At 41.4% G+C, this 27,317-nt stretch overlaps 1 protein-coding gene across 1 annotated transcript in view; it reads right to left on the minus strand.

Annotated features, from left to right (window-relative positions):
* Positions 1–502: 502 nt before the first annotated feature.
* LOC308286028 (activator of basal transcription 1-like) overlaps positions 503–27,317 on the minus strand; it is a 31,611-nt gene continuing 4,796 nt past the window's right edge. Inside the window, exons 3-6 of the mRNA XM_080726992.1 lie at positions 26,881–27,165; positions 25,443–25,618; positions 4,976–5,149; positions 503–1,746 (exon numbers count right to left, since the gene is read on the minus strand). Coding sequence (XP_080583118.1) covers positions 1,561–1,746; positions 4,976–5,149; positions 25,443–25,618; positions 26,881–27,165 — 821 coding nt within the window. The 3' untranslated portion in view covers positions 503–1,560. The remainder of the gene's footprint in view (positions 1,747–4,975; positions 5,150–25,442; positions 25,619–26,880; positions 27,166–27,317) is intronic.

The raw sequence follows: 27,317 nt of genomic DNA on the forward strand, positions 1-27,317 counted from the left end.
TGCTAGGGCATCTGCAATGCTTTTTCACACAATATTCAATTTTTTTTAGAAGGATCTGTATAAATGAAATCAGAAAGTCCAACAGCAACATATTCTCACTCTCAGTAGTACCCAAGACGGAAATAGCAAGACATGCCATCTCCAGTTTACTTTCTGTATCTGCGTGAAGTTGGTGGCCACCTTTTTAGGAGACCAGAAGCAGGTTGAAGTCTATTATTTCCAATGGAAAAGTGTACATGAACAAACACAGATTCTTTAGCCACATGGTCACTGAACTATACTTTGGACGCAATCGTCACTGGCCACACAATATTTCCAAGATTTCCATAAATACACTTTTTTTTCAGAGAGACACATCAGGAGAAAAAGAAAATGCTAAATGATGCATTTATACAGCGTTTTATTCCAAAGCGCTTTACATAAATTGTGCATCAATACATTCACCCATTCACACACACATTCATACACAGATGGCAGAGGAAGGCATGCTCATCGGGAACAATTAGGGGTTCAGCGTTTTGCTCAAAGTCACTTCGACACCAACTCTGTGGGTGCCTGGGATCGAACTGGGAACCTCACGGTTCTCCATCCGGCCACTCTACCCCTGAGCCGCCCTTTATTATTGAACTTTATCATCGACCTTTCTCTGTCCCAGCAACACACTCTCGCTACAGATAATGTAGCGCCAGTAAACGTTAGTCTCGCGTAGCCAGACAACTATTCCACAATCTCCGAATGCTATATAGAGTCTGGAATGACAGCTCCCGAACGGCAACTATAGGAACTAGTCACTGCTGCACGGAACTGTAGTCCCATTGGAAACATAACAGAAACACACTAGCACAGACAGAGTCATTCGAGCTACATATTCTTGTTATGCGTGTATAGTTTAAGAAAACATTTGAAAACATCATGGAAGTAACACCAACAACACCAGAGAAAGACGGCCAAAAAATATTGAAAGAAGACAAAACGCTTCCAGTAGGACTTGTTATCGCTACTGGAGCAAGGGAGCGGGTGCGTCACATCCGTTTTATCCCATACTCATCATAAGACTTCCATTGCTCCAGACTGTATGACTGGGAGCATTTGCAAATCGCAGCAGTCAACAGTCTGGCCACGCGAGACTAAGTAAACGTAGGACGTGCGTGAGCTTTCCGTCAGATGGCTCTGGCTGCTGTCTGCGTTGTCTAGGCTTCAGACAGTCAGTCGTGGCTCTGGCTAGGAATGGGACAATACGCCATATTATCGTTTATCTTGATAACAAACACAAACAATGATCGTATCGTGGAGATTTAATGTATCGTGATATCGTCCTCCGTCATGCACTGGGATCAATTCACCTTTTATTTGCCGATCTGCATATCCAGTACCACTTAAACCCTCTAGAATTGGTAAAAGGCAATTGGTACTTATAATATATGTACTTGATACAGTCTTTTTTTCCACTTCCTTCAAATGTCTTTACTATTTTTTGGCAAACGTTCCGCCCCAGGATGATAATGAATGTTTGGGATATTTTGATTATCGTGATACTATCATTTTCATATCTTCCCATCACTAGCTCTGGCTGCTGTTGAATATCTTGGCCAGCAGTGACACGTTGGACTGACTCTTGGTCTGGTGACGGTGGCTCTTCTCCCGCTGGGAACTCTGGGAAACCGCGGGAGGTTTGTTGTTCTTCTTCCTGTTCTGGATCTCGTCCTCCGTCTGCCGCTGAGAAAACTGCCACTGTTTGTCCTGGACCTGGAGATTAACATATACATTAAATACATGATCTGTCCTGTACCTAGAGATTAACATATACCGGTACATTAAATACATGATCTGTCCTGTAACTAGAGATTAACATATACATTAAATACATGATCTGTCCTGTAACTAGAGATTAACATATACATTAAATACATGATCTGTCCTGTACCTAGAGATTAACATATACATTAAATACATGATCTGTCCTGTAACTAGAGATTAACATAATATTAAATACATGATCTGTCCTGGACCTAGAGATTAACATATACATTAAATACATTATCTGTCCTGGACCTAGAGATTAACATATACATTAAATACATGATCTGTCCTGGACCTAGAGATTAATATATACATTAAATACATGATCTGTCCTGTACCTAGAGATTAACATATACATTAAATACATGATCTGTCCTGTACCTAGAGATTAACATATACATTAAATACATTATCTGTATCTAAAGAAGATGAACATACTGTAGATTAACACAACAGAATCTGAATCAGATGTATTGTCACATCACAGGTCTACATAAGTGGATTAAAGGGATGTTTAACTTCTAGGGTCATTTCAATATCTACTCAGGTGTTTGTGTCCGAACCAGACACATTTTTTTAATGGCTTGATTTATATATTTCAAATTAATTTGATCAGGACACCTATATACAGTATATTAAAAAAAAAAATCCTTTCAACTTCCAACTGATATTGTCCTTCTAATGCATACATGGGCAACTGGTGGCCCGTGGTCAACATGCGGCCCCCACCTTCACTTAATGTGACCCGAAGGTTAATATCGGAATACTAATAATATTAATTTCAGCTGTTAAAATTCCAAACATGCAAACATGACCCACTTTAATTACTTCAGTCTTCAGCAGCTTAATGACTAGTACTAGTCTTTTTCATGTCCAATGTATAAGTTCATAAAGTTAACATAAGAACATTGAAATTAAAAATGTTTCTTTTCAGGATTCCAATTCAAGAATAGCGAAAAAAAATGTAGGACTCCAATTCAAAATAGCAAAAATAGCCGATCTACAAGCTCAAAACGCGTCGTAGTGTGACACGTTTTGAGCTTGTAGATCGGCTATTTTTGCTATTTTTGACTGTACATGCATTGTGGCCCTCTGGAGTGAATGTGGAAATATAGTGGCCCTCTCCATCATCAAAGTTGCCCACCCCTGTTCTAATGAATGTTAGACTCTTTGAAAACACAGGCCCCTGCTTCTGGTGACCAATGTTGTCCTAATGAATGTATACTAAGTATACATTCATTTTACCACATTGTAAGTGGTAAATGAAAGCAATAAACATATTGCATTGTGAGCTTGTATTTTGGCCATTTGTCAATGAATGTTGGCCCCAGAATAGGTACACATAGAGCTGAGATGGTGCAGTACGTGACTTAAAAATAAATAAACAAATAAGTGAATGAACGCATTGTCAAAGTAATCATCAATGTCTCTCTCTACCGCTCTTTAGTAAATAGAACATGCATTTTCAGGTCGGGATACCAATTTCCTCCAATGAGGAGAGAGAACCCACACAGGATAAACGAGTGACATTAGTAATGAGATACAGGTGAGACAAAATGGAAGTAGGACACTACAACATGGAAACTAAATAAATAGGTACTCTCTCTAACCCTGCCTGAAAATGTAGTTTCTGTTTATTAAAGAGCTATAGGGCAGGGGTCTTCAACGTTTTCAGGCCAAGGACCCCTTAGTTGAGAGAGAGATGAAGCAGGGACCCCCACAACCTTTTCATAGATTCCATACCGTTTCATTGTTTGACAGCACAATCATCAGTGTATTTTGGATTCATGTCAATTTGTGTTTTCAGATATTTAACCACTTGAGCCGTCGCTACTTAATAAACCTGACCTTTCACTCTGTACTTAGTCTGCTCTTTTCCCTCTCTGAACCAAACCTCTTTGCCGAAAATAGCATACAAGCTCACAGGCTTGTAGATCTGCTATTTTTGGCTAAAGTTCTCAGAATATGGACACTAAGATTCAAGTGGTTAATAGAAAAAAAAAGAGAAAAAAGATTTCTATCAAACAAAGATTTGGAGGACCCCCTGTAGTAACTCTGAGGACCCCCTAGGGGTCCCAGACCCCCTGTTGAAGACCCCTGAGCTAGAGAGATAAGAAGACCACCAGACCCATGTTACTGAACCATGTTTTTGTTTTAACAAACAAAATGAATCACATACAAGGCAGAGATTGCGTTAGACCGGGAATTGCCGGATTTGACCGATTTTTTATGGCCAAGACCGAAAAATAAAATTCCTCCCGGACATCCTGACCGATTGAAAAACCAATGGTCATTTATTATTATCGCTGTCTGCTCCTCTGCGCAGGCTGCCTGCCTCTCTCTCTCTCTCTCTCTCTCTCTCTCGCTCTTTCTCTCTCTCTCTCGCTCGCTCGCCCGCGCGCTCCCCCGTTCTCTCTCTCTTTCTCTCTCTCGCTCGCTCATTTCAGTGTCAGTTTTGCGATGCACGCACAGCATGTAAAGCCATGGGAATTAAGGAATGCACGCACGGTCAGCAATCAACCCATAAACAAACATTATACACTTGATTGAAGTTATGAGGAGAGGAGATGGAGTGGAGACAGTAGGAAGAACAAAGCCTTTTCAACTCTCATGCGCATGGACGCACTGTCACCACTCGACAGTGAGTATTGGATTAATTGCTGGCCAGATGATCCTATCAACCTTTTCATTATTCTGAAGTCAAGACATGGTATTGTTGGCATGAAACATGATGCAACAGAAAGACGTTGTTGTGAAAGCAGTGTGCGTGTGCCACATGCAGACAGCCTGCGCGAACAGCGCGATTAGTCCAATATAATTAATTCCCTTATGCAAGATTGAAGCGTTTTTTTCTTTTTAGCCTATACTTTTTCATTCAATTCGTTTTCAGTCCCAACTATGCAGTAGGCCCAATACTTTAACTGTTGCTATTGGCTGTTTGTGCACCTGCTTGTAATGTATGCATTAAAATGATTATGTCCGGTATATTCTTCAGATGTCCGGTAAATTTTAATCATGCCGGTCACGGTGACCGGCAGTTAAAAATCCTAGCGCAATCACTGATACAAGGGTCCCTGCTTCATTTCTCTCTCAACTAAGGGGTCCTTGGCCTGAAAAACGTTGAAGACCCCTGGACTAAAATGTTCAGTGGTGACATCAGTCTGAGTGTTTTTACCTTGTGTCCTTTCCTGTGTGCTCTGTCCATGTTGTGGCTCTTCTCCACAGAGCTGAGGTAGAAGTTGGTTTCTCTCTTGGCCTGAGACACTTCAGTCCTCAGTCTCTGCTGCAGCACCGTCTGCTCATAGGCAAGACGCTCACTGAGATGAGTCCAGTGGAACCTGTGGAGATACTGCACGCACGCGCGCGCGCACACGCACGCACACACGCGCGCACACACGCACGCACACACACACGCACACACACACACACCCGCACGCACTTCAAATACAACAGCTACTAACATAAGTGAACTGTGCCATGAAATATATTTCACCGGTTCTGGAACGATATGATGGGACGATATGAAAATTTCATATCTCGATTATTGTGACAAAAGTAAGTGATTTACGATATTATCACAATGATCAAAATCCATTATCCTGGGGCGGAACATTTGCCAAAAAATAGCAGATCTACAAGCTCACAACGCGTCACAACATGCTAGTAGATCAGGCTATTTTTGGTCAAAGATATTTGATAGAGATGTGCCTGAAGAGCCACCATCATCAGAAGGAACCTAGGGCTGTCATGATGTACTACATATCAATTGTATTTTCTATACTTGAACTGTTCTCCATTTTTGTCTAATAAAATAATCAATCAATCAATCAATCAATCTCATGGCCTGTCTGTCCTCAGGGAAGAAGAAGTACAGGAGCATCAAGGCCAAAACCAGCAGGATGCTTCCTGAGAGGAGAGTTAATAAACTGCAACCAGAACTCAGATTTTATACCTTTAATTGTTTCCCAAAAGAGCTAAAATAGTCAATCTACAAGCTCACAACGCATTTCAATGTGATGCGTCTTTTATGAACTTTTATTAAAAAATTATACGTTGTATATATTTCGTATGATATAACACAACTCTTCAGGGATGGTTCCAATGGAAAAGTAAAGAAAAAAGAAATAAAGAAAAAACTGTTGGAGAGAAGCAGATACGACTGACACCTTCACACACCAGACAGACATGCAGGTACCTTTATACACCGCAGATCAGACAGGTAGACAGACAGACAAACAGACAGACAGACAGACAGACAGACACAGGCAGCTTCACACACCACAGGTCAGACAGACGGGTAGCTTTTATACACCACAGATCAGAGTAGAGTTCTCAGCGGGCCTGGAAATGAAGGCCCGGCCCTAACTGGGCCCTAACTGGGCCGGCCAGAGGCCCTACCCAGCCCGACTAGTTAGAATGCATTTTAGGCCCTACCCAGCCCGACTAGTTAGAATGCATTTTAGGCCCTACCCGGCCCGACTAGTTAGAATACATTTTAGGCCCTACCCGGCCCGACTAGTTAGAATGCATTTTAGGCCCTACCCAGCCCAACTAGTTAGAATGCATTTTAGGCCCTACCCAGCCCAACTAGTTAGAATGCATTTTAGGCCCTACCCAGCCCGACTAGTTAGAATGCATTTTAGGCGCTACCCAGCCCAACTAGTTAGAATGCATTTTAGGCGCTACCCAGCCCGACTATATGGATGACTGGTGTCATTGCGACCGTAGGTCGCACTTACTACAGAAAGCTGCTCGAGGTGTCCGTCCGTCCGTCCGTCCGTCCGTCCGTCCGTCACACACGTCACACGTCACACTTTTGCCCTGCTCATATCTCCGCAACCGTTGCCCCGATCCATGCCAGATTTTGCACACACACTCCTTACCTGCCAAACTACAAGCTCCAAGGACCCCCGGAGCTCCAGGGACCCCCAGCTCCCTCGGGGACCCCCAAGTGTAAAAAATGAGCACATGTGCAAAAATTACCAAATGACCACCCCAACGGGGCTGCTCACGGGGCATTCCCGGGGACCACCCACTCCTGGTGCTCCAGAACGGATGCAAAAGTGGTGGCGCCCCCAGTGGAGGACCCCCTGCCACTGCAGCTCACATAAAATGCCGTAACTCGGGCTAGGAGCGACCGGGAGAGCCGGGGCCGGTACCTATTCGTCCGCCTTGGCGGCGCGGAGACCCCACCCCTCATTTCTCACATGGCCCTCTAGCGCCACCATGAGGCCGATTCAGATTTTGCCCGAAAATCACTACACAGTATGTCTACACTCATGTCATCAACATGGATCAGGAAGATTTTGGAAAAACACATTTTTGCTATATTTGTGGAGATAAGTGACCTACGGTCGCTTATCTCCCGATTAGGGAGTCTTACTGGTAGTATTGGTGTCAGTACCGACAGAAAAATCTAGTTATTAGCACATTTCTGGTAATAGTTGTTGCTGTAAGGCATTAGCTATTTCATATAATGATGTCGTCAAGGAATGACATCACAACATCGCCATCACATCCAATATGATTGTCCTTATAAATGTTTTTAGTGTACTACACTATGTTATTCAGCTAATTTTAGCAGGAAAGGTACATACCCTCTAGCAACATCTATCGTTAAGTTAGTTGAACGGATTCACAGTGGTGCTGGTGTGTGAAATGATTCACTGGACGATACATCTGAAAGGAGGACCTACCTCCTACCGAGCAGCTGTGGTAGTCGGACCCAATCTGTACTCATTTGGAGGAAGCAACAGCTACCGGAACAACAAGGACCAGATTAAAGTCCACATCTTCAACACATTGTCTTTGCGTTGGAGGAAGTTGCCCCCAGTGAAGAATGGAAGAGGACAAAGTCCCATTGAGGTTCCCTCCAGACAATATGGCCACACAGCTGTGCTGGTAGAAGAAATAGTCTACATTTGGGGAGGACGGAATCTTTACTGCAATGTGCTTTATGCCTTTGATGTTGACACCCACAGCTGGTTCAAACCCAATATTACTGGAACTATTCCAGAAGCAAGGCGCTTACACTCGGCCTGTGTCCTGGGGAAGGTCATTTATGTGTATGGAGGAATCACCATGACTGAATATACCAGTACTAATGACATGTACAAGTTGGACACCAGCATAATGGCCTGGTCTTTAATTAACACCTGGGGAACCCCACCACCTGCTTCAGCAGAACACTCTGCCACCATCATCGGAACAAAGATGTTTGTATGTGGGGGCCATGGGGGCTATTGGGGCCTCCACAAGTACAACAGCATCAGAGTGTTTGACACAGAGACCAACCACTGGCTGAGCAATGTGAGCACGCCTTCTGGACACCTTCCAGGACGTAATTATCATGCAGCCTTTGCCTACAACGGAGAGCTGTACACATTTTGTGGAATGTACGAGAACTGCTTGAATGATCTGTGGAAATTCAGTCCGGAGACCTTTTCCTGGAAGCAGGTTGAGCCCAAGGGGAAAGACCCCTGTAGGATGTCTGGGATGTGCTGTTGCATGGTGGGAGATCGTATCATCATCTTTGGAGGACTCACAGGCGGCAGACATCTTGATGACCTTTACATCTTAGATTTACGTCCTACTTTGAAGACGTTATGCAAGCTGTCAGTTATTCATTATGGTCTGGATGAGTCTGAACTCCCACATGACATCAGGTGGGAACTGGCAACCATGACTACCAACAGCAACAGAAAAAAATAAAGCCCACATCACACGCAAGCGCGAGCTCACGAGGAATCCGCAGGAAATGTATTCTGTCTTACCATTTGTCCCTTTCATGCCCATATATGGACATATGGATATCTCTATCTGTCAGAGACACACCTACCCATAATTCATTATTCACCAAATTATGCTCAGAATCAGAATCGCATTTATTATCACATCACAGTTTACACATGTAAATGAATAAGTCTCATTATTCATATTTTGTAATAATTTGTGTACACTGTTCTGATAGTGAATCTCTCACCATGGAGAAGGTTGATGACTGACAATATGCGCTTGAGCAAAAGTAATAGTAATTCCATAGAGCAGGGGCTTTCAAAGTGGGTGACGGGGCACCCTGGGGTGCCGTGATGCCAGTCCAGGGGTGCCGCGAGATCATTTGATCATATGTGACTGAGCAAGACACTGGGGCGGTGTCAGACCGCCATTCCGAAACACCGCCATTCCGAACATTGACTAGGGTTAGGGTTAGGGTTAGGGTTAGGGGTAGGGGTAGGGTTAGGGGTAGGGTTAGGGTTAGGGTTAGTTAGGGTTAGGGTAAGGGTTAGGGTTAGGGTTAGAAGTCAATGTTCGGAATGGCGGTGTTTCGGAATGGCGGGGTGTAACCCACTGGGGCAGTCATTTCGGAAGCCACTACTTTAGACCACAGCTGAAATTACTTTTTTTTCCCCACAAAAGCATGTCATAAATATCAGGCTACATTTCACGCCAGAGCAAACCCATTCAGGCCGGGAACACATTTTGCTGTTTGGGAGGGGCTTACAGTACATGTACAGTATGTAGCAACATATTTGTTTTGTAGGCTAATTTCTGATTTAGCCCTATTCTATAGGTTAGGTCTAAATGGGTTAACTCTGCATGTAAATAAGACTTTTTTTTAATTAATGTGAGAGATCGGGACATAATTCTGTTGGTCCTCCCAAATTTAGAACTTGAATATCTCAAAAGTAGTATTTCAGCATGGCATCATTCTATAAGCCATATCTTCAAAACTGTTGGGTCAATCTCCACAACCAATATATCATTTTGTAGCTATGATTCCCAGCTTTCAAATGAAAAAAAAAGAAAATGAAAAAAAAAAAAAAAAAAAAAAAAATCAATGACTAGCCGTCAGCCACGCTGGGACACATAATATTTGGAATTCATCAATACCACTACATCAATATCACTTCACTATGCTTGGTAAAACAGACGTGATTTGCAATGTACTGATGAGTACATTGCACCAAAAAATAGCCGATCTACAAGCACCAAAAAAAGTTCACCAAAAAATAGCCGATCTACAAGCTCACAACGCGTCACAACTTTTGGTGAACCTTCCCCCCAGAATAGTTCAAGTGGTTAAACGTCAAGTATAAAGTTATTTTCAGTCAGTTCTGATGGAAACGGAGATTTCTCTAATAGGATGTAAGATTCTAACAAGAATTGACACAGTCAATATAAAATCTGGTGGAATGGTGTGGTGAAAAGTCGGGGACTTTGAACAGTCTATCCATAATGATAATGAGTGGGGCGTGAACGGAGTAATATTATAAGTAATGTTGCATAGTTGTTTTTCATAGTTGGGTTTTATCTAGCCTACAAATAACTGTGCGATACATTGTTTGCTTAGATTCACTCAGCCTTTTATTGAAGTATTTTGGGTGATTTGTTCCTTTGTAATAAATTGCACATTTGAAGTTACTGGTGGTGTTTCCTATCATCGATGTTGCATAATATTAGAATTCACTGTCGGCTTTATGTGAAAGTAGCTAAACCTTTTCAATAAATTGATAAGTATTTACCATTTACAACATACGTGGCCCGTGCTCCACGGCTAATGTTTACTGTAATACACGGGTGGCGTTTCCCACCTTGTGAGGAAACGTGGGATAGAGAATGGCAAGAGCTGGTCAAAAACACTATAAAGTTGCAATAAGGATACAGTCTTTAATGCATGTTTTAGAATATTCTAGTTTATGTCTGCCAAATAGTATCTATATAGTTCTCACATAAATTTGTTAGGGTTAGGGGTGAAACAAAACATGTTGTGTGTACCCCTCTGCTTTTGTGTTCACAACACAGCTACATATAAAAAGTAAGACAGAGGGTCAATGAACACCTCTGTGACGTTGGCACCCCATATGTTGAAAACATATATAAAAATGGTGTCATTCTTTGGTGCTGAAATTTTAAAATTTGTGCTGGTATCACTTTTTAGTTATTCTACAAAACACCACTGTTGTGCTCCTATGTTCTGTAATAGATTCTATGAAATGTAATCTATTTGTTTTATATGTGCAGTCACGTGTCTGTCACTTTACCTAAGAATACAGTAAGACTGACTCAGCAACAGCTGTCGGGACCGTGGCTCCACGCGCGCTCCGACGTCATCAGTCCATACATGGAAGACTCTTCAGAATTGTATCTTTAGACATTGTTTAGGATACACCCTCTCAACTATTCTTGTCACACTGTCCGTGTATATAATGGGACCATGCCTGAGAAATGGGAGCGACAGATGGGGATGCGTGTCGCTCAGAGCTCTTGATAAGATTGTTCAATAAATGTTGTATTCATTATACTCCACCCTCTAAGAATTCAATTCAATTTATTATGTTATTATTTATATAAGTATGATGCTTAAAGAATTCTATTACAGTGGCGACTCTGGTGGGACCGGCATAATCTGTCTGTCAGCTTTTCTCTTTTTCTGTACAGGACACACTGGCTATTGATTCAGAGCAGCTGACGGACAGGGATCGCCGGTCGAACTTAACGGGGTGAGAGTATCGTGAATACAATATGATTTGGGAGGCCAGACGTGGTCATTATAATTGCATGTACCCGGGACAGGCCACGACATTTTTATGCGGCTGTCGTACTTGCATGAACAAAATTTAATAGAGAGATGCCTTGCATGTATAGAAGGTATCTACCGTATCTCGGAAGTATACTGTTTAAACGTACAGTACCCGTGTAATTCGGGGTGAAAGCTAATACGTAGCTCCACGTGATCGTGGGTTGTTTCTGTTAAAGTACAGTACCTGGAAACCAGGGTTAGGGTTGATTATCGATTGGGGAATCGCCTTTCGGCAATAATCATCTCGGTATAGGATATTGCATGACGAAATATTCTCTAAAACGCCGCATGTGGGCGAGTAATTATGAACGTAATCAGGCGATCATAAATGAACGTAACCAGACGTGAAATATGTAATTATGAAATGGTCGTATATATTTAACTGTGAAAGCCAGACTTGGTTGTTAAATAACTATTCCATGTAGTACAGTTGATACAGTACAACTAATGTTTTAAATTTAATGTGTTGTGAGCATCTTTCTGGTAGGCCATGTTTTGGGGTGCCTTTATGGGCATCTGTCTCCTGTGAAAGTTGCTTACAAAGGGGGGGGGTAGGTAATTTAATTTATGCATTTATGATAATCAACTAGAAGTGGGTAGTTGAAACCAGAACCAAAATAGGAATCGGGATCATCTTTTCTTTTCTCTCGCTGGGTTAAAATGGCCTGGGAGAAGGTCTTATGTCATTAAGACATTGGGTAGACTAAATATAGGTTTTGACCTTACATTTTTTGTGAAAAGCATAAGTCTCGAGCTGCTGGGGGTGTGAATGTGAGGCCGTGAATGTAAGGAAATGCATTTTCGGCCTATATCAAATAACTGATGCTATTGGAAAAAATACCAGGCGGACGGGAGAGTCCGTTACCTTGTATAACTAGTCAGTCGTGGTCGAGCGATCAATATATCTGAAATGAAGAAACTGTTCCGTTGATTGGTAATAAAGAATCCACGACCACCATGGTCAGCTGGGAAAAGAAAGATTTTAGGCTATAATTTAAGCCTATAAAACTACAAATTACACATTATTATTTGTCTAAAGTGGTAAAGCTACAACAATACCTAATTAATTGAGGTCTATGACCTGTCAAACTCTTGTGAGTCTGTCTGATACGGCAGCTGTCTGCTTCTGTTACGTTCTATTCTCGCCGTACAACAGTTACGCGCGGTGGGGGGGGTGACAGAGCGCCTATGTGAAATGACCAGAAATAGCGTTAGCAGAAATGAGGCTTCCGGCGCTGGTCTCTTAAGAATAAGAGTATCCCTAAAGCCGGCTATAATATACATTATGTAGGCCTACTGCACCTTTAGTTTGAAGGCTGGAGCCTGGCATATTTCTGCCGTCTCTCAGACCGGAAACGTTCTTTCTGCTCACTTCACTTCACGGACCCGTCAGAGCTACAAGCTGACAGCGCGGTGAAATGCGCTGCGCTGTGGGCTTGTAGGTCTGCTATTTTTAAATGAGATACAGGGTCACAGCAGGCAAGGGTTCCGTTGCTGGCTATTTTAGTAGCGTACCGCACCGGCCATACGAAGAAGCGGATAGGCCTACATTGAGGAGACGATTGTTCTTGTGCGTCAACGCTTGCATAATCATACAGCAAAGGAAACCTCGGCACAATTAAATAGACATTATTTGATTTAAATCTAAAGCCCAGGGACACGTTGGGGTCAGGGAAAACCCATGAGAGTAGACCATTGTAAACTTGTGAGTCTGTTCTAGCAGAACGGTAGATCAGCGGTTTTCAAGGCATGTTGGAGAATATTGATTATAATTTATAATGGTTAATGAAGGCTTAATTTTGTCTTAATATTTAAGTAGGACATAGAAGTCAGTTTGACTATTGAGACTGTATACTGTACTGTGAATGTTAGCTGCAGTGATTGGAAACTAGGCTATAGTTGTGACAGAGTATCTCATTGTTTGGTAAACAGTGATGTTTGAAGGTTAAATGGATGAATTTACATGTATGTGTTGACCAGATCATTCTGGGTTGACCTCTAAAGCTTGACTTAGATTATTTTACCAGGGTTAAATTAAGGTTGGGTAGCAGTCTATTCTTAATTATTAACACTACGGTAAAATCGGTTGGCATTGCTTTGTGCCAGGTATTAAGTGAGGTAATTTGTGGGTGAGAACCACATCATAGACATGGTAGTGGACGTCAGTCTAAATGGTTTAGTAGTTCATTAATAGACAGCTTGGGCTGTGATTGACATTATGCTATTTGCTGACTTGGATAGGACAGTATAGAATAGCTGGACATGGGGAACAGGTGCCGTGCTTTAGGAATGGTGGGGGCCTGTGGAAGACAACCCCTGCTGTGAGAATAACATTTCTGTGGTCCATCACAAATGTGTGTCAGTCTGGGTGGAATGGCTGTTTCAATATTTGGGCCTATTTGGCCTTTGTACGCTCATTTAAAAGGAGAATGTAACTTATTTCAGCCAGTGGACTGAAGAAGAGATTGTCCAAAATATATCTTTAGCTTTGCAGTTTAGCAGTTGTAAAAATAAAAGTGACCATATGAACTAATGAACATTGATTTAAAATAGGCTGTAGTCAGCTTGTTGTCAGGCTATTCTCTTCATAGGCCAAGCAAGGACTAAGGGTAAGGGTAGGAAATAAACAGTAGTGCAAAATATATATGGTTGGCTGAAAACTTTATTGATAAAATGTTTCTCTAATTCAGTGAAACTCAAGCAAAGTGATGGTGTAATCTGGTTACACAAGTATGTCACATACAAGAAGTTAAATGTTTCAGTTGAATCTATCGCATAACATTTCCCACTTAATTACTATCATTGAAGTTATAATTAAATACCAGAAGAATGAAGATAATTGTAACATTGGGGTAAGGATAGTGATAGTGTATGGTTGTATTGTTTGATCATATTGGTATAGGCCAACCCTCAAAAGCATAGACAAACTAAGATTCATTACATGGTAGTGGTGAACAAAATGGGGAATCCTTCCAGTTGCTCACTGCGTCTCCATTTAGTGTCTCACTTGTCGCATGGTGCGATTACTGGGAGGAAAACTGCACGTACATTCGCACTTCCAGAACGACATGTGTTGACATGAAGCAACACAATGACTAAGAAGGAATCTAATTCCAGAGACATTTTGAGATTGGCATGACCTACTGTGAGGGGCACACAGAGGTCACCAGGGCACACGGAGGTCGCCAGGTGGCAACTGGCAACAAGTACAGAGACTCTGATGACGAACATTCCTGGAGTCACATGGGAAGAATGAACTCTCTTGATGAACTAATGATTTTGTCTTTCCGTTGACTATTTTTTTTTTTTTTTCCTTGAGTGGGTGCATTTCCTCTCCGGGTGGAGCGCGGTGTGGCGGTGGGACATTGATGGATCCGTAGTGAGCTGACTGTGAGTAGAAAGGCTGTTTCTCTAGGTATAAGTGGCTTCCATATGATAAAAAATGCAACATTACTATCTAGATAAATATAGTCCTATGCCAGGGTGATACAAACCAGTATATAGATAAACCATTTACTTATAACTCAATCAAAATTGTTTACAGAACATGTAGAGTTTTGTAAAGTGTTTGAAACCATGATATTTTGGATTTGAAATATAGACCTAACTAAAAGAGGGTGAATGGGAATGAAGTATTCTGTGAAATTTGAACCCTATTTAAAATACTTTATAGTAGTAGTATGCTTAGTTAATATGCCCATAACTATGTATACTGGGATGGTTCTTAACCTTGCCAGTCATAGGACAGTCTGTGAAGAGAATTGTCTCACTGAAAATTGTTATGCCCAGGACAGGAAGTGTTCAGCCGTGGGGTAGTCCTTTGGACTTAAGAGAAGGTCCCAGGGATGTCTAACAATAGAAGCCTAATTTTTACACTTACATAGGATAAGTGTCACATTGTCATTAATATTGGACCCAGATCATGTAAAATAGTGCAGTGGCATGGAAATTAAGAACACAACAGTGGCATCAGACTGACTGTTGCCAATATAATTAAGGATAATTATAACTGATTTAAAATGATTTAAAATCGTATTTGAATGAATCCCTGTCGTAGGCCAATATCAAATGTTGTTCTCTTCCGACTAAATAGAGTAGTCATCTTAAATCTATTGAGATTAGAGTAGGAATAATGCATTTTTATATGAATAGAGGGGTCTAATGTCTTAGACATAAATAATAAATAATTATAATATAACTCTTATTTTGAATGTATTGACATACAGTACTGATTCTATAATAGTTGGACTCAAGTAAAAAGGTACTTTAGGTAAGCCTACTAGTATGTACTGTAGGTATTATCTGACTCTGGGGTAAACATACAGAAGGACAACAACAGAAAATAGTATTTATTATTTTCAGGCTAGATCACGCCTGGTGGCCACTTACGACTTGGTCTGCAGTGGGTTGGAAAGTCTGACATGGAACGTTGGGGGAGACAGGCGGAGATCAGTTCAGCGGTTCAAGCTTGTAATCACCCAAGGGTAACGAAAATAGCTGAATGACAGGAACAGTGTGGTCTTCAGGTGACATTAATTTATAAGGTTAAATATCGGTTGTATAGCCTTCAGAGTTTGGAAGTAGATCGTAAATGCAGTTGAGTTTGGAGGTACTAAATTTACTATAAGGTTCGGCCTTCCCTGTTATTTCTCATAGGATAACTATAGGAGTAATGTTGAAACTGGTTAGAGTAGGACTATACATTGCCAAGGCGGATTAGTCTTAGTGTGTTGAGCTGAAATAACCAATATAGGATTGTACCAATTTCCTACATAAAACACAGTAAGAGTCCTTTGCCTAGGAAGATAATATATGATTTATGTGTTCCTGTGCATTTCTAGGGGTATTATTTAAGTTGCTCAACCAGTGGGCTATTTAGGTGTAATCAAAGATTTTTGATTGTTTTTTCTATTTTACTTAATAAAAACACCACAGATGGTTACTAATAGGAAAAGATCTGTGTTAGGGGTTAACCGGTTATTATCAAATTGGTTACAGGCTGCTATGCAGCATATGCCATGCCGACCTTAATGTAAAATAGAAAATGCCTTTATAAGACTATTCCGTACGTACCGGTGTTCTTTTTGAGAATCCTCCTTGTAATATAAACACTATCCATGAAGTCCCTAGGAATTTAATGGGTGGAACTCGCGATATGGGTCCAGTCAGCATTGACTCGGGTGGGTCAATGCGGTTGCATTTAGTTTCTGATGAAATGTAGTTTCTGATAGAATGCTACTACACCAGTCTTGTGTCACGAGTGACGTGGCTGTTCCCATGGGGGGGTGTTGCGGTGTTTATATATTTTTGTATCTCCCTGCTCGTGTGATGTTCTTCTGGGCTACGCTGACAAGTGGTGTCACAAATACGACCATTGGGAGCGTGCACGTTGTGAGCGCTGAGCAAGAGTGCAACGCGTCACAAATACGACCATTGGGAGCTTGTACGTTGGGAGCTTGTACTGTAGGTCATACTCGGGTGGAACCTGGGTTTAGGAGTGTATTTAAAGAATGCATTTTATTTGGTGCCAAAATGCTTCGGTTTGGAGAGTGTGAGCTTCATGTTGAAGTCTGGGAACTGGGGTTATATTACCAGTGCTTCGAGTGGGTCAGTGCGGTTGCATTCAATAACAGGTGACGTGGCAGTCAGCTGATCATTGCCTGCTCTACCAGTGCTTCTCAAAAATAAGGGGGGAGGTGATGAGAAAATTATAAGAAGATAGGATATGAAGAATTCGTAGAAGAAGAATGGTAATATGGATTATAAAAGAAGAAGAATTTGTATAGAAATTATTAGTTTTTTATGAGCATTAGGCTATCAATTATAAGAGAACTAGAAGAGGTTACAATTATAGAATGACTCTAGTACATTTTCAGGTTTGTTGAACTCCTGCTGGGTTAATGACCAGCTGATAGAACTCCTGCTGGGTTAATGACCAGCTGATAGACATGGGAGATACACCCTTGGAGTCACTGTATGTTTGGGAATAACAGGAGCCTGAACCACTGAATTGAAATACAAGGAGTGACTGTGGCCACTGAAGGGAATTCAAAGAGTGTAAGTCTAATATGATTGAGTGATAGCCTACCCGGGTAGAATGAATGGGACAGTGTTTTTTGAGAATCACTGGTTTGTTGGAGAATAATGTTGAATGCATTATACGGAGTATGTTTTCAAAATTAGATGTTGAATGCATTATACGGAGTATGTTTTCAAAATTAGGATGTTTTCACCTTTGAAGGTGAAAGAAAAGTCACGCTAACTATACTTTTGATTTCTCTCTATAGGGATCCTGAGTCCCATTTTGGACGGAAATGAAATATATTGTATGTCTTCTATATGTCATGGGATTGTCTAATGAAAGATTGTTTTCTCCCACGAATCACTTAGCTATGGGGAAGGTGTCAATGTGTTTTAATTCAAAATTGGTTTTTCCCAGGAAAGGATTTTCCAATTTTTAGGTGCTGAAATACTATGGGGGTCTTAAGAGAGGAGAGAAAACACAAGTGGTGAAGGTTTTAACAGATTTATTCTTTCTTCCCAACATACTGTATGTGTGGTTAACACAAACTAACTAACTAACTAAACCCATAACAACATGTCTATGCTATGGAATGTCGTTGGGAAGATGAAATGTAATTACAGGAGATGTCAAAATGTTTCCAAAAACATTGAGTCAATATGGTAAAGGAACACTCCTAACAATGGAAAAAATGGAAGGAAAGATATGTCAAATATGTCTAAACCCTATGGTAAGAAAATACTTCCACACATTAAGGTATGTAAAAATATAAGATATCATTCATTATTGCACTATTTATGACCATTTTGTACTACAAATTGAATATTGTTTAAGTGATAAATGCTCCCCATTGCCATGTTGGAAAATACAGAATATTGATGGCTGTATAGATTATAAAAATCATTCTAGGTTAGGATGTGATAACCCTTGGTGCTGAGTTTTCTATTTCCAGTTTTATGAAATCCAATAAATTAAACCATACATGAAAGATGAGACGGAGCCATAAAAATGAGATGTATGGAAACCAAAAGATGTCTGGGAAATCACCATGGAATTGCCGCCTTGCATCCCAACCAGATGAGATGATAGAACTGTGCAAGGGACATACCCTAACTGCCTTGCATCCCATCCACTATGAAGGACGCTGTCAATCCAACTGCTATGAGGACGTTGTGATCGGAAAAGGGGCATGGAAGCCCTGTGTCGTGACATTGCCCAAATAAGGGAAGAAGAGACATTACGAACCAACCTAAGAAGGGACTCATTCATTCAAGTGGAAAAGAGTGCAGGAGAAACACATACACAAACAAAATGCTGGCTTTACGAAGTGATCGCTCAAACCTGAGGGTCGTAGGATGGAATTTTACCAAGATAAATGCTTAATTGGATTTTCGCCCCTACCAGATTTAAATGTGTTTCAAAACTGATGTTTGATCCTCTTGTAGATTACATTAACTGTTAATGACCATATATGATGATATATGATCAAAGGGAGGAATTGTAATAGATTCTATGAAATGTAATCTATTTGTTTTATATGTGCAGTCACGTGTCTGTCACTTTACCTAAGAATACAGTAAGACTGACTCAGCAACAGCTGTCGGGACCGTGGCTCCACGCGCGCTCCGACGTCATCAGTCCATACATGGAAGACTCTTCAGAATTGTATCTTTAGACATTGTTTAGGATACACCCTCTCAACTATTCTTGTCACACTGTCCGTGTATATAATGGGACCATGCCTGAGAAATGGGAGCGACAGATGGGGATGCGTGTCGCTCAGAGCTCTTGATAAGATTGTTCAATAAATGTTGTATTCATTATACTCCACCCTCTAAGAATTCAATTCAATTTATTATGTTATTATTTATATAAGTATGATGCTTAAAGAATTCTATTACAGTTCTACCATTATCTCTATCGCCCTCTGCTGGCCATACCACTATAATGCTGCTAAATCTGCTAATTCATAACCATATAAATATTTATATATATAAATATATAATTATAAAAACACCATTGCACAAATTACAGCACATCCAGCACTAAAGCACGAGACCCTTTTTCCACGATTTGGAGCCAAAACATTGGGGGCAAGGCTCAGCAAAACTATAACTTGAATATCTCAAATTCTACCAGCACAAATTATAAAATTTACGGCACAATTCAGCACAAATTCAGCACTAAATAATGACACCATTTTCATCATATGGGGTGCCAACTTCACGCAAGTTCAATGAACTCCTCAAATGAATGCCATATCCCTCAGAATATGTGAAAGTAGCTAAACCTTTACAATACATTGATAAGTATTTACCTTAGATTAATTTATTAATTTCCCATTTGCAACATAATACGTGGCTAATGTTTACTGTAATACACGGGTGGCCTTTGCCACCTTGTGAGGAAATGTGGGATAGAACGCCACTGTTCTCCTCCTATGTTCTACCATTATCTCTATCGCCCTCTGCTGGCCATACCACTGTAGCTGCTAAATCTGCTACTTTATAACCACATAAATATTTAAATATATAAAAATACAAGACTTCGGATTACATCGTTGTACGAGCCTGACTACAAGAATAACTTTACATGCAGCAGTTACTCGGATAGGTCGGAGACAATCATATTCTGAAGTTTTGAAGTTTTGGATTTTATATAGCCTACAAATAACTGTGCGATACATTGTTTGCTTAGATTCACTCAGCCTTCAAAATAAAAGTGCAGTAAATAATGTATCATTTAAAAGACATTGATTTTTTTTCACACACAGTAACTGTGTGAATTACTGCTCGAAACTGGACATCAACACCTAAAATAGCTAACTGTAGCTATGCTAAGTGCTTTGTGTAACATGGGTCTCAGTGTTTGTGTAACTTCGTGAAGGATCATCTGACTCTGATAATAAACCACAATCTACAGGCTCAACCACCTCGCATTGTGAGCTTGTAGATTTTCATAGATTGGCAAAAATAGAGTTGGATCACGTTTTATTCCAGTAACCCAGTTGTTTATACGATAGCTACATTAGCCTGCAGCTAGCGCTAGCTAGCGTTAGCCGTTAGCCACTAATAAACAGTCATCCAGAATAGTCTAATAAGTCAACTTTCCGACGGCAAAGGAACGATTACATTCCATGTGTCCTTCTGATAGATTTTTCCCCCTGGCTGTCATTCCTGTCAATGTTTTATTGTCCAAAAAAAAACGCTCTGGACGTGGATACTGTTCTATTCAATGCTAAGCTAACTCAACAACAAAGGAAAGGACCGCAGCATTTGAGGAAGTCACAGACGCCTCCAGGCAGGAAGCAAGCGGATCATTTTTCCCTCCAAAGCCAGAGAAGAAGAAAACGGGATAATAAATAAATAATAGATTAAATCATTATAACAACATTACGTGGTTAATAATTGTTCATTTGGAACATACGTGGCATTACATTAACGGAATAAATACCGGAATAAATATCGCTAAGTAATGGAGTCTCGATATTACCGCATTTGGCTACAAAGGGCTAATACAGGCTGGCTAGGACTAGCATGTTAGCCATATTCTGGGAGGACCAACAAAAATATGTCACGATCTCTCACATTAATTTAAAAAAAGTCCTATTTACATGCAGAGTTAAGCTCTGGCGTTTATGTGAAATGTAGCCTAGATATTTTGAGATGCTTTTGTGGCTTTATCACATTTTAGTGAATTGGGTCGCCGTTTTATTCCATGAGTAATTGTGTATAACATGCCTGCGTTAGCCTGCAGCTAACGTTAGCGTTAGCCGTTAGCCACACATCCAGAATAGTCTAATAAGTCAATTTTCCAACGGCGAGTGAACGATTGCATTCCGTGTCCTTCATGGATTTTTTTCCCCCTGCCTGTCAATGTTTTATTGTCCAAAAAGAAAACGTTCTGAACGTTAAAACTAGATAGTTGTACGATCATGACAATGTTGTCAATGCTAAGTCAATGCTAAGCAGGGACAACAAACATTTGAGTACTTTTGCCAACACTGCTAATTTCCCCCATAGCCTGGTTCTCGCCCCATTGTCTGGAAGGGCACTCCTGGGGTACTGTCCTGCGATTGGCCCTTAGCTCTACCATGTGACATGAATAGCCTATCCAGAAGAGGTAATCAATGGTCGTCAAAGAAAGTGAGGTGATTACTGATCTGGTTTCCACCAGATAAAAACCTAAAACAAATTGCAATAGTACTTACTATACACTACACTGTAGTGTTTAGATGAATTCTAGCTTGATCTAACCAAGATCACTACATAATCACATACATGCACAGATATGCACTTTCAATCTATACTATAATTTTCCGAATGTCTGAGTGAGTGTCTGTCACAGCGTTTCTCCTCAATGGCTGGAGCAATTGATCTGAAATCGCATCACCATTAGCATATGAACACACCTGACATACTGTGAAGCCCATTTGTCACTTTCACAAATCATATGCTGTATATTAGCATTTTTATGGTGTATCTATCTATTCTGCATCTAGCATGAGGCATATCTATTCTGCATCTAGCTTGAGGCAACATGTTTAACCAGCTCTCTCTGTGTGTGTGTGTGTGTGTGTGTGTGTGTGTGTGTGTGTGTGTGTGTGTGTGTGTGTGTGTGTGTGTGTGTGTGTGTGTGGCGGGGGGGGTTTACAGATGTTGTCCAAAAATCATGCAGGTCGGTACACAGTATCTCTGTAGCCATTAAACGGGTATTTCTTACATTGATGCTCCTACATATTATCATGCCAGCACCAGTTAAAGTTACTTTCCATCCCTCATGTGCACACATCCCATAACCCACACACTGCACATCATTTCGGAGCTCATATCTTTGAACGGGTAAGGGCTAGTACAGTATAATCCACAACAGTCCTATGGATAAATGAGCAAATAAAACATGCAGACCACCATCATCACCAGCAAGTGAATGAGACAACATAGTCTACTCTGACTTGAGCCAAAACAGTAACAATCAAACACTACCTTAAAAATAGCAGCTTAAATATGTGGAGATGTTGTGCAGAATATACAATCACTAAACAATAGCAGCAGTGCTCAAGCAAATGTGCAATAAGAGTCAAGCATGTGTACATAGAAATGGAATAGGAAATAGAAAGGAAAAAAGAAGCAGTAGGGCTATTATGAATGGGTGAAGAATGAACATGATTACATACAAAAATGAGTGCATGCAATCAGAACTTTGTTTAGTTAGCTAAAGTATTGAAAACAATTAAGCGTTCTGTCTGATAATACATCTACTGTACAAACAGGCTAGATCTATAGGCTATATGAGATTGGCATTACAGGAAATTCTTGTTTCAACAGCAATTCAGAGTTTTTAACTACATCTATGATCCTGTGAACATTTTGAGAACTAGGACTGAATTTCTGAAACAATAATATTGTGATGCCTACATATTGTTATACATGTCCTTTAAGCCCCAATGAGCACCAGGCAAGATGCATAACACTTAACCACTTTAACTCTGGTGTCCTGGTTTGGGGGATTTGAGGGGAGCATCATTGCTATAATGGAAGTAAATCTAGACTTTTTGACTTGCTAGCTTTTAGATTATTTTTGCATGACATAATCATATGACTAATTTCCATACTTTAGATAACTAGACACATTGTTGCAACACACCAAACCATTCTTCATATTGATTTGGGAGCCCACACATGACATTCATAAAGTGCTATCATGTGTCACTAGTTTGTGCTTGAAAAGTTACCTATGCTTTAATAATGATGTTGGATAAGAAAGAAGAAAGCCAGGAAGATGTTCTGTTGCTTGCTCACCCACATGGTGCACCTGATCCCCAAGTTATCATACATCACTTTCTTCCTTGAGGGTAACGTTACTATCTCAAATGTAGCGCTGTGTATGTTTTGTTGTTTTTCTCTCTCTCCCTGTCTGTGCCGAAAAAGCTGATCTACAAGCCCATATCGGATCACTGATTTGACACGTTATGAGCTTGTAGATCAGCTGCAAAACCTGTAATATGATTGGGTGGAACCCCTCGAGCCAATCAGATTTCAGCTAAATTTTGGACTATTCCAAGGTAACGGGGGTATCACCAGTCTCCCCCCGTGTCAAACACTCAAGCTCATTAAGTGGACTGACCCATCATCCCAGTTCATTCTCAGGTCAGACAGCCAGGCACCGGGCAGCGCGCATCCTTTGATATTGGCTGCGTGACACCCGACAAGTAGAAGCATACACACTTGCACAGGCAGTGCGCACTCGCAGCTGAGAGCTGTAGCAGCTAATTAGATCGTGTGTCTCACTCGGCCGTCCTAATTCATACCTAGGCTTTTTGAAAATAGACGATCTACAAGCTCACAACGTGTCGCATCTGTACTTTTGCTACTTTAAGTACATTTTGATGACAATACTTTCATACTTTTACTCAAGTACATTTAGAATTCTGGACTTTTACTTATAACTGAGTACATCTACAGTGCAGTATTGATACTCTTACGATACTTTTACTTAAGTAAAACATTTGAGTACTTTTTCCAACACTGCTAATTTCCCCCATAGCCTGGAGTCCTGCCCCCATTGTCTGGGAGGGCGCTCCTGGGGTACTGTCCTGCGATTGGCCCTTAGCTCTACCATGTGACATGAATAGCCTATCCAGAAGAGGTACTCAATGGTCGTCAAAGAAAGTGAGGTGATTACTGATCTGGTTTCCACCAGATAAAAATGAACAGTGTAATTCAGGGGTGCCGTGGATGAAAAAGTTATTTACAGAGGTGCCCTGATACGAGTCAAAAGAGTTTGAAAACCCCTGCCATATAGGCTGTTCAGGCTTTGTAAACATGTAACTAAATGTAACTTTCAATCAGAATTTGCTTCATTTACAGTACAGCCAGTCTTACTTTTTTTAATGGAAGGATGACTATTTATCATTTTCTAGTAGATGAGTAAATCTCTGTGTTGAGCAGCAGAGGGCTGTCGATATCAGAGATTACATGATATCATGAGATATCATGATTACAAAAATGTAATCATTATAACTAGAAAGATGCAATTGGAAATTGCGAGTGTGGTTGCTGACGGTTGCTGACTATATTCTACAGTAAGCTAACTGTCATGTGACGCTCCACCAATTGATTCCCTATTGATTCCCACTCCCATTGATTCCCTACTGATTCCCACTCCCATTGATTCCCTATTGATTCCCACTCCCATTGATTCCTACTGATTCCCACTCCCATTGATTCCCTATTGATTCCCACTACCATTGATTCCCTATTGATTCCCACTACCATTGATTCCCTATTGATTCCCACTACCATTGATTCCCTATTGATTCCCACTCCCATTGATTCCCACTACCATTGATTCCCTATTGATTCCCACTCCCATTGATTCCCTATTGATTCCCACTCCCATTGATTCCCTACTGATTCCCACTCCCATTGATTCCCTATTGATTCCCACTCCCATTGATTCCCTACTGATTCCCACTCCCATTGATTCCCTATTGATTCCCACTACCATTGATTCCCTATTGATTCCCACTCCCATTGATTCCCACAACCATTGATTCCCTATTGATTCCCACTCCCATTGATTCCCACTACCATTGATTCCCTATTGATTCCCACTCCCATTGATTACCATTTCCAATGGCAGCGGAAACGTTAACCCTAGTAATAAATAAAGTTTCCCCAGAAAAGTTACTCTAGAAGTCTATAGTAGAAGTTTCCCCAGGACTATAATGTGTTGCCCTGTTGGGCAACCACACTAATAATACAAAAAATATCTTTTCATTTTTTCATTGAGCCCGAGGCCAGACCCGGCCCGACTAATTAGCATACATTTTAGGCCCTACCCTATACCCTACATGTCGGGTCGGGTTCAGGAAGAATTTGAGAACTCTAGATCAGACAGACAGACAGACAGGCAGACAGACGGGTAACTTTATACACCACAGACAGACAGACGGTTAACTTTATACACAACAGATCAGACAGACAGACAGACAGACAGACAGACAGACAGACAGACAGACAGACGGGTAGTGGGTACCTTTATGCACCACAGATCAGAGTGAAAGCGGGAGTGCTTCTTGGCACCCATGGGTGTGTTGTTGAGAGAAGCTGACACTCGTTTGGCCACCCGTTTGTCCCGGAACTCCACCCATCCCTCTGTGAAGCCACGCCCCTTCAGCCCCGCCTTCTTCTTTCTCCTCCGAACCACATGACCTGTGTGTGTGGGGGGGGGGGGGGGGGTTATTGGTTAAAAAGAGACAGATTTCAATTCACCAGATCACAGCGATTTGCGGTAAAAAAAAAGTAGTATTATATATATATATATATATATATATATATATATATATATATATATGTCATAGTATATTAGAGAAACAGCACATTCGAGACGCGGAGCACTCGTGGTGCGGCACGGGGCGGAGCAAGCGGTCGCCACAACAACGTACTCCAGGCGGTGCGCCGCTCTATTGTCCACGACACTGCGAGCGGCTACCGAAGCCCCCCTGTATCCACGAAGCCCAAACGAGTTACGAGGCCCCCCTGGGTCCACGAAGCCCCAAGCGGCGCGAAGGCCAGCGGACCTTGGTCCTGCTCTTCGCCCCCGAGCGCCGCAGGCGCGAGTGGCCGCGAAGAGCGGGCCAGGGCCGCGCGGCCGGCGGAGCGCCGCGCGAGTTACGAAGCCGTGGTGAATGCAATCGTTATATTTATGCCCAGGCCGTAAGGCCTGGGCAAGCGCACGTTAAACGCCCTGTCCAAGTGACTACAATGGAGCTAATGGCTAGGCTAGGCTAGGCTAGGCTAGGCTAGGCTAGTAAATAAAGAGTAAACACTTCCGGTCTGCGGCGAGTTCAAAGCGTGACGTAACTCTCTTATATACACTCTGGTGAATGGCAGAGCAGTGGCTGACGTCGCCATCTGGTGGTGATTAGTGTGTGGTGAACGTCAAAACGAGTGCTCCTTGACAACTTTTACTGGTTTCTTGAACATACTGTAACATATATATATATATATATATATATAGTGCAAACTTTGAATATATGTATTTTTTTTACTCAAATTTTGCTTCTGCGAGGTCCCTGGAACTTAATATTTTCAGATGGGGTCCATCGCCAAATACATATCATTGTGGGGGTCCTACATGAAAAGGTTTGAGCACCACTGACATAGATACATAGGTTTTTCAAAAAACCTTAGAAGCATTTGAAATATTCAAAGACTTGCACAAATGTAAAATAGCAGATCTACAAGCTCACAGCGTGGCAAATCTGCTATTTTTCAATAGTTAAAGCACAAAATAATGCGTAATAATACGTCCTATCTCTATTACCTTCAGGTTGGAGGAAAATGCGTCCTATCTCTATTACCTTCAGGTTGGAGGAAGATGCGTCCTATCTCTATTACCTTCAGGTTGGAGGAAAATGCGTCCTATCTCTATTACCTTCAGGTTGGAGGAAAATGCGTCCTATCTCTATTACCTTCAGGTTGGAGGAAGATGCGTCCTATCTCTCCAAAGGACGCCAGCAGGTTGCGTACGTGTCGGGGGCGGAGCCTGGGTGGGATGTAACCCAGATACACGATGCCTGGAACGCACTTCCTGTTTGGACAGGAAGCAGCAGCATCGCCGTTCTGCTGCTGCTGCTGCTGCTGCTCTGTGGACACAGCGGCGTCCTGCAACTCCACTCCATGACACTGGGGGGCGCTGTCTGCTTCTTCACCATCACCCTCCTCCTCCTCATTCAGCCCTTCATCATCATCATCATCTAGGGGTGCAAGAATTCATTAAATTAATCGATAGATAGATCTTGTTTTAAATATATAATCAATTTTGGTAAAAAAAAAATCTACTTCGCTTTTTCCCCCCACTTTTTACAAATTTTAGTAGTCAAAATAGCAGATCTACAAGCTCACAACG

Source organism: Nannobrachium achirus, assembly GCF_963921795.1.
Source record: "Nannobrachium achirus genome assembly, chromosome: 5".
Classification (NCBI taxonomy): domain Eukaryota; kingdom Metazoa; phylum Chordata; class Actinopteri; order Myctophiformes; family Myctophidae; genus Nannobrachium; species Nannobrachium achirus.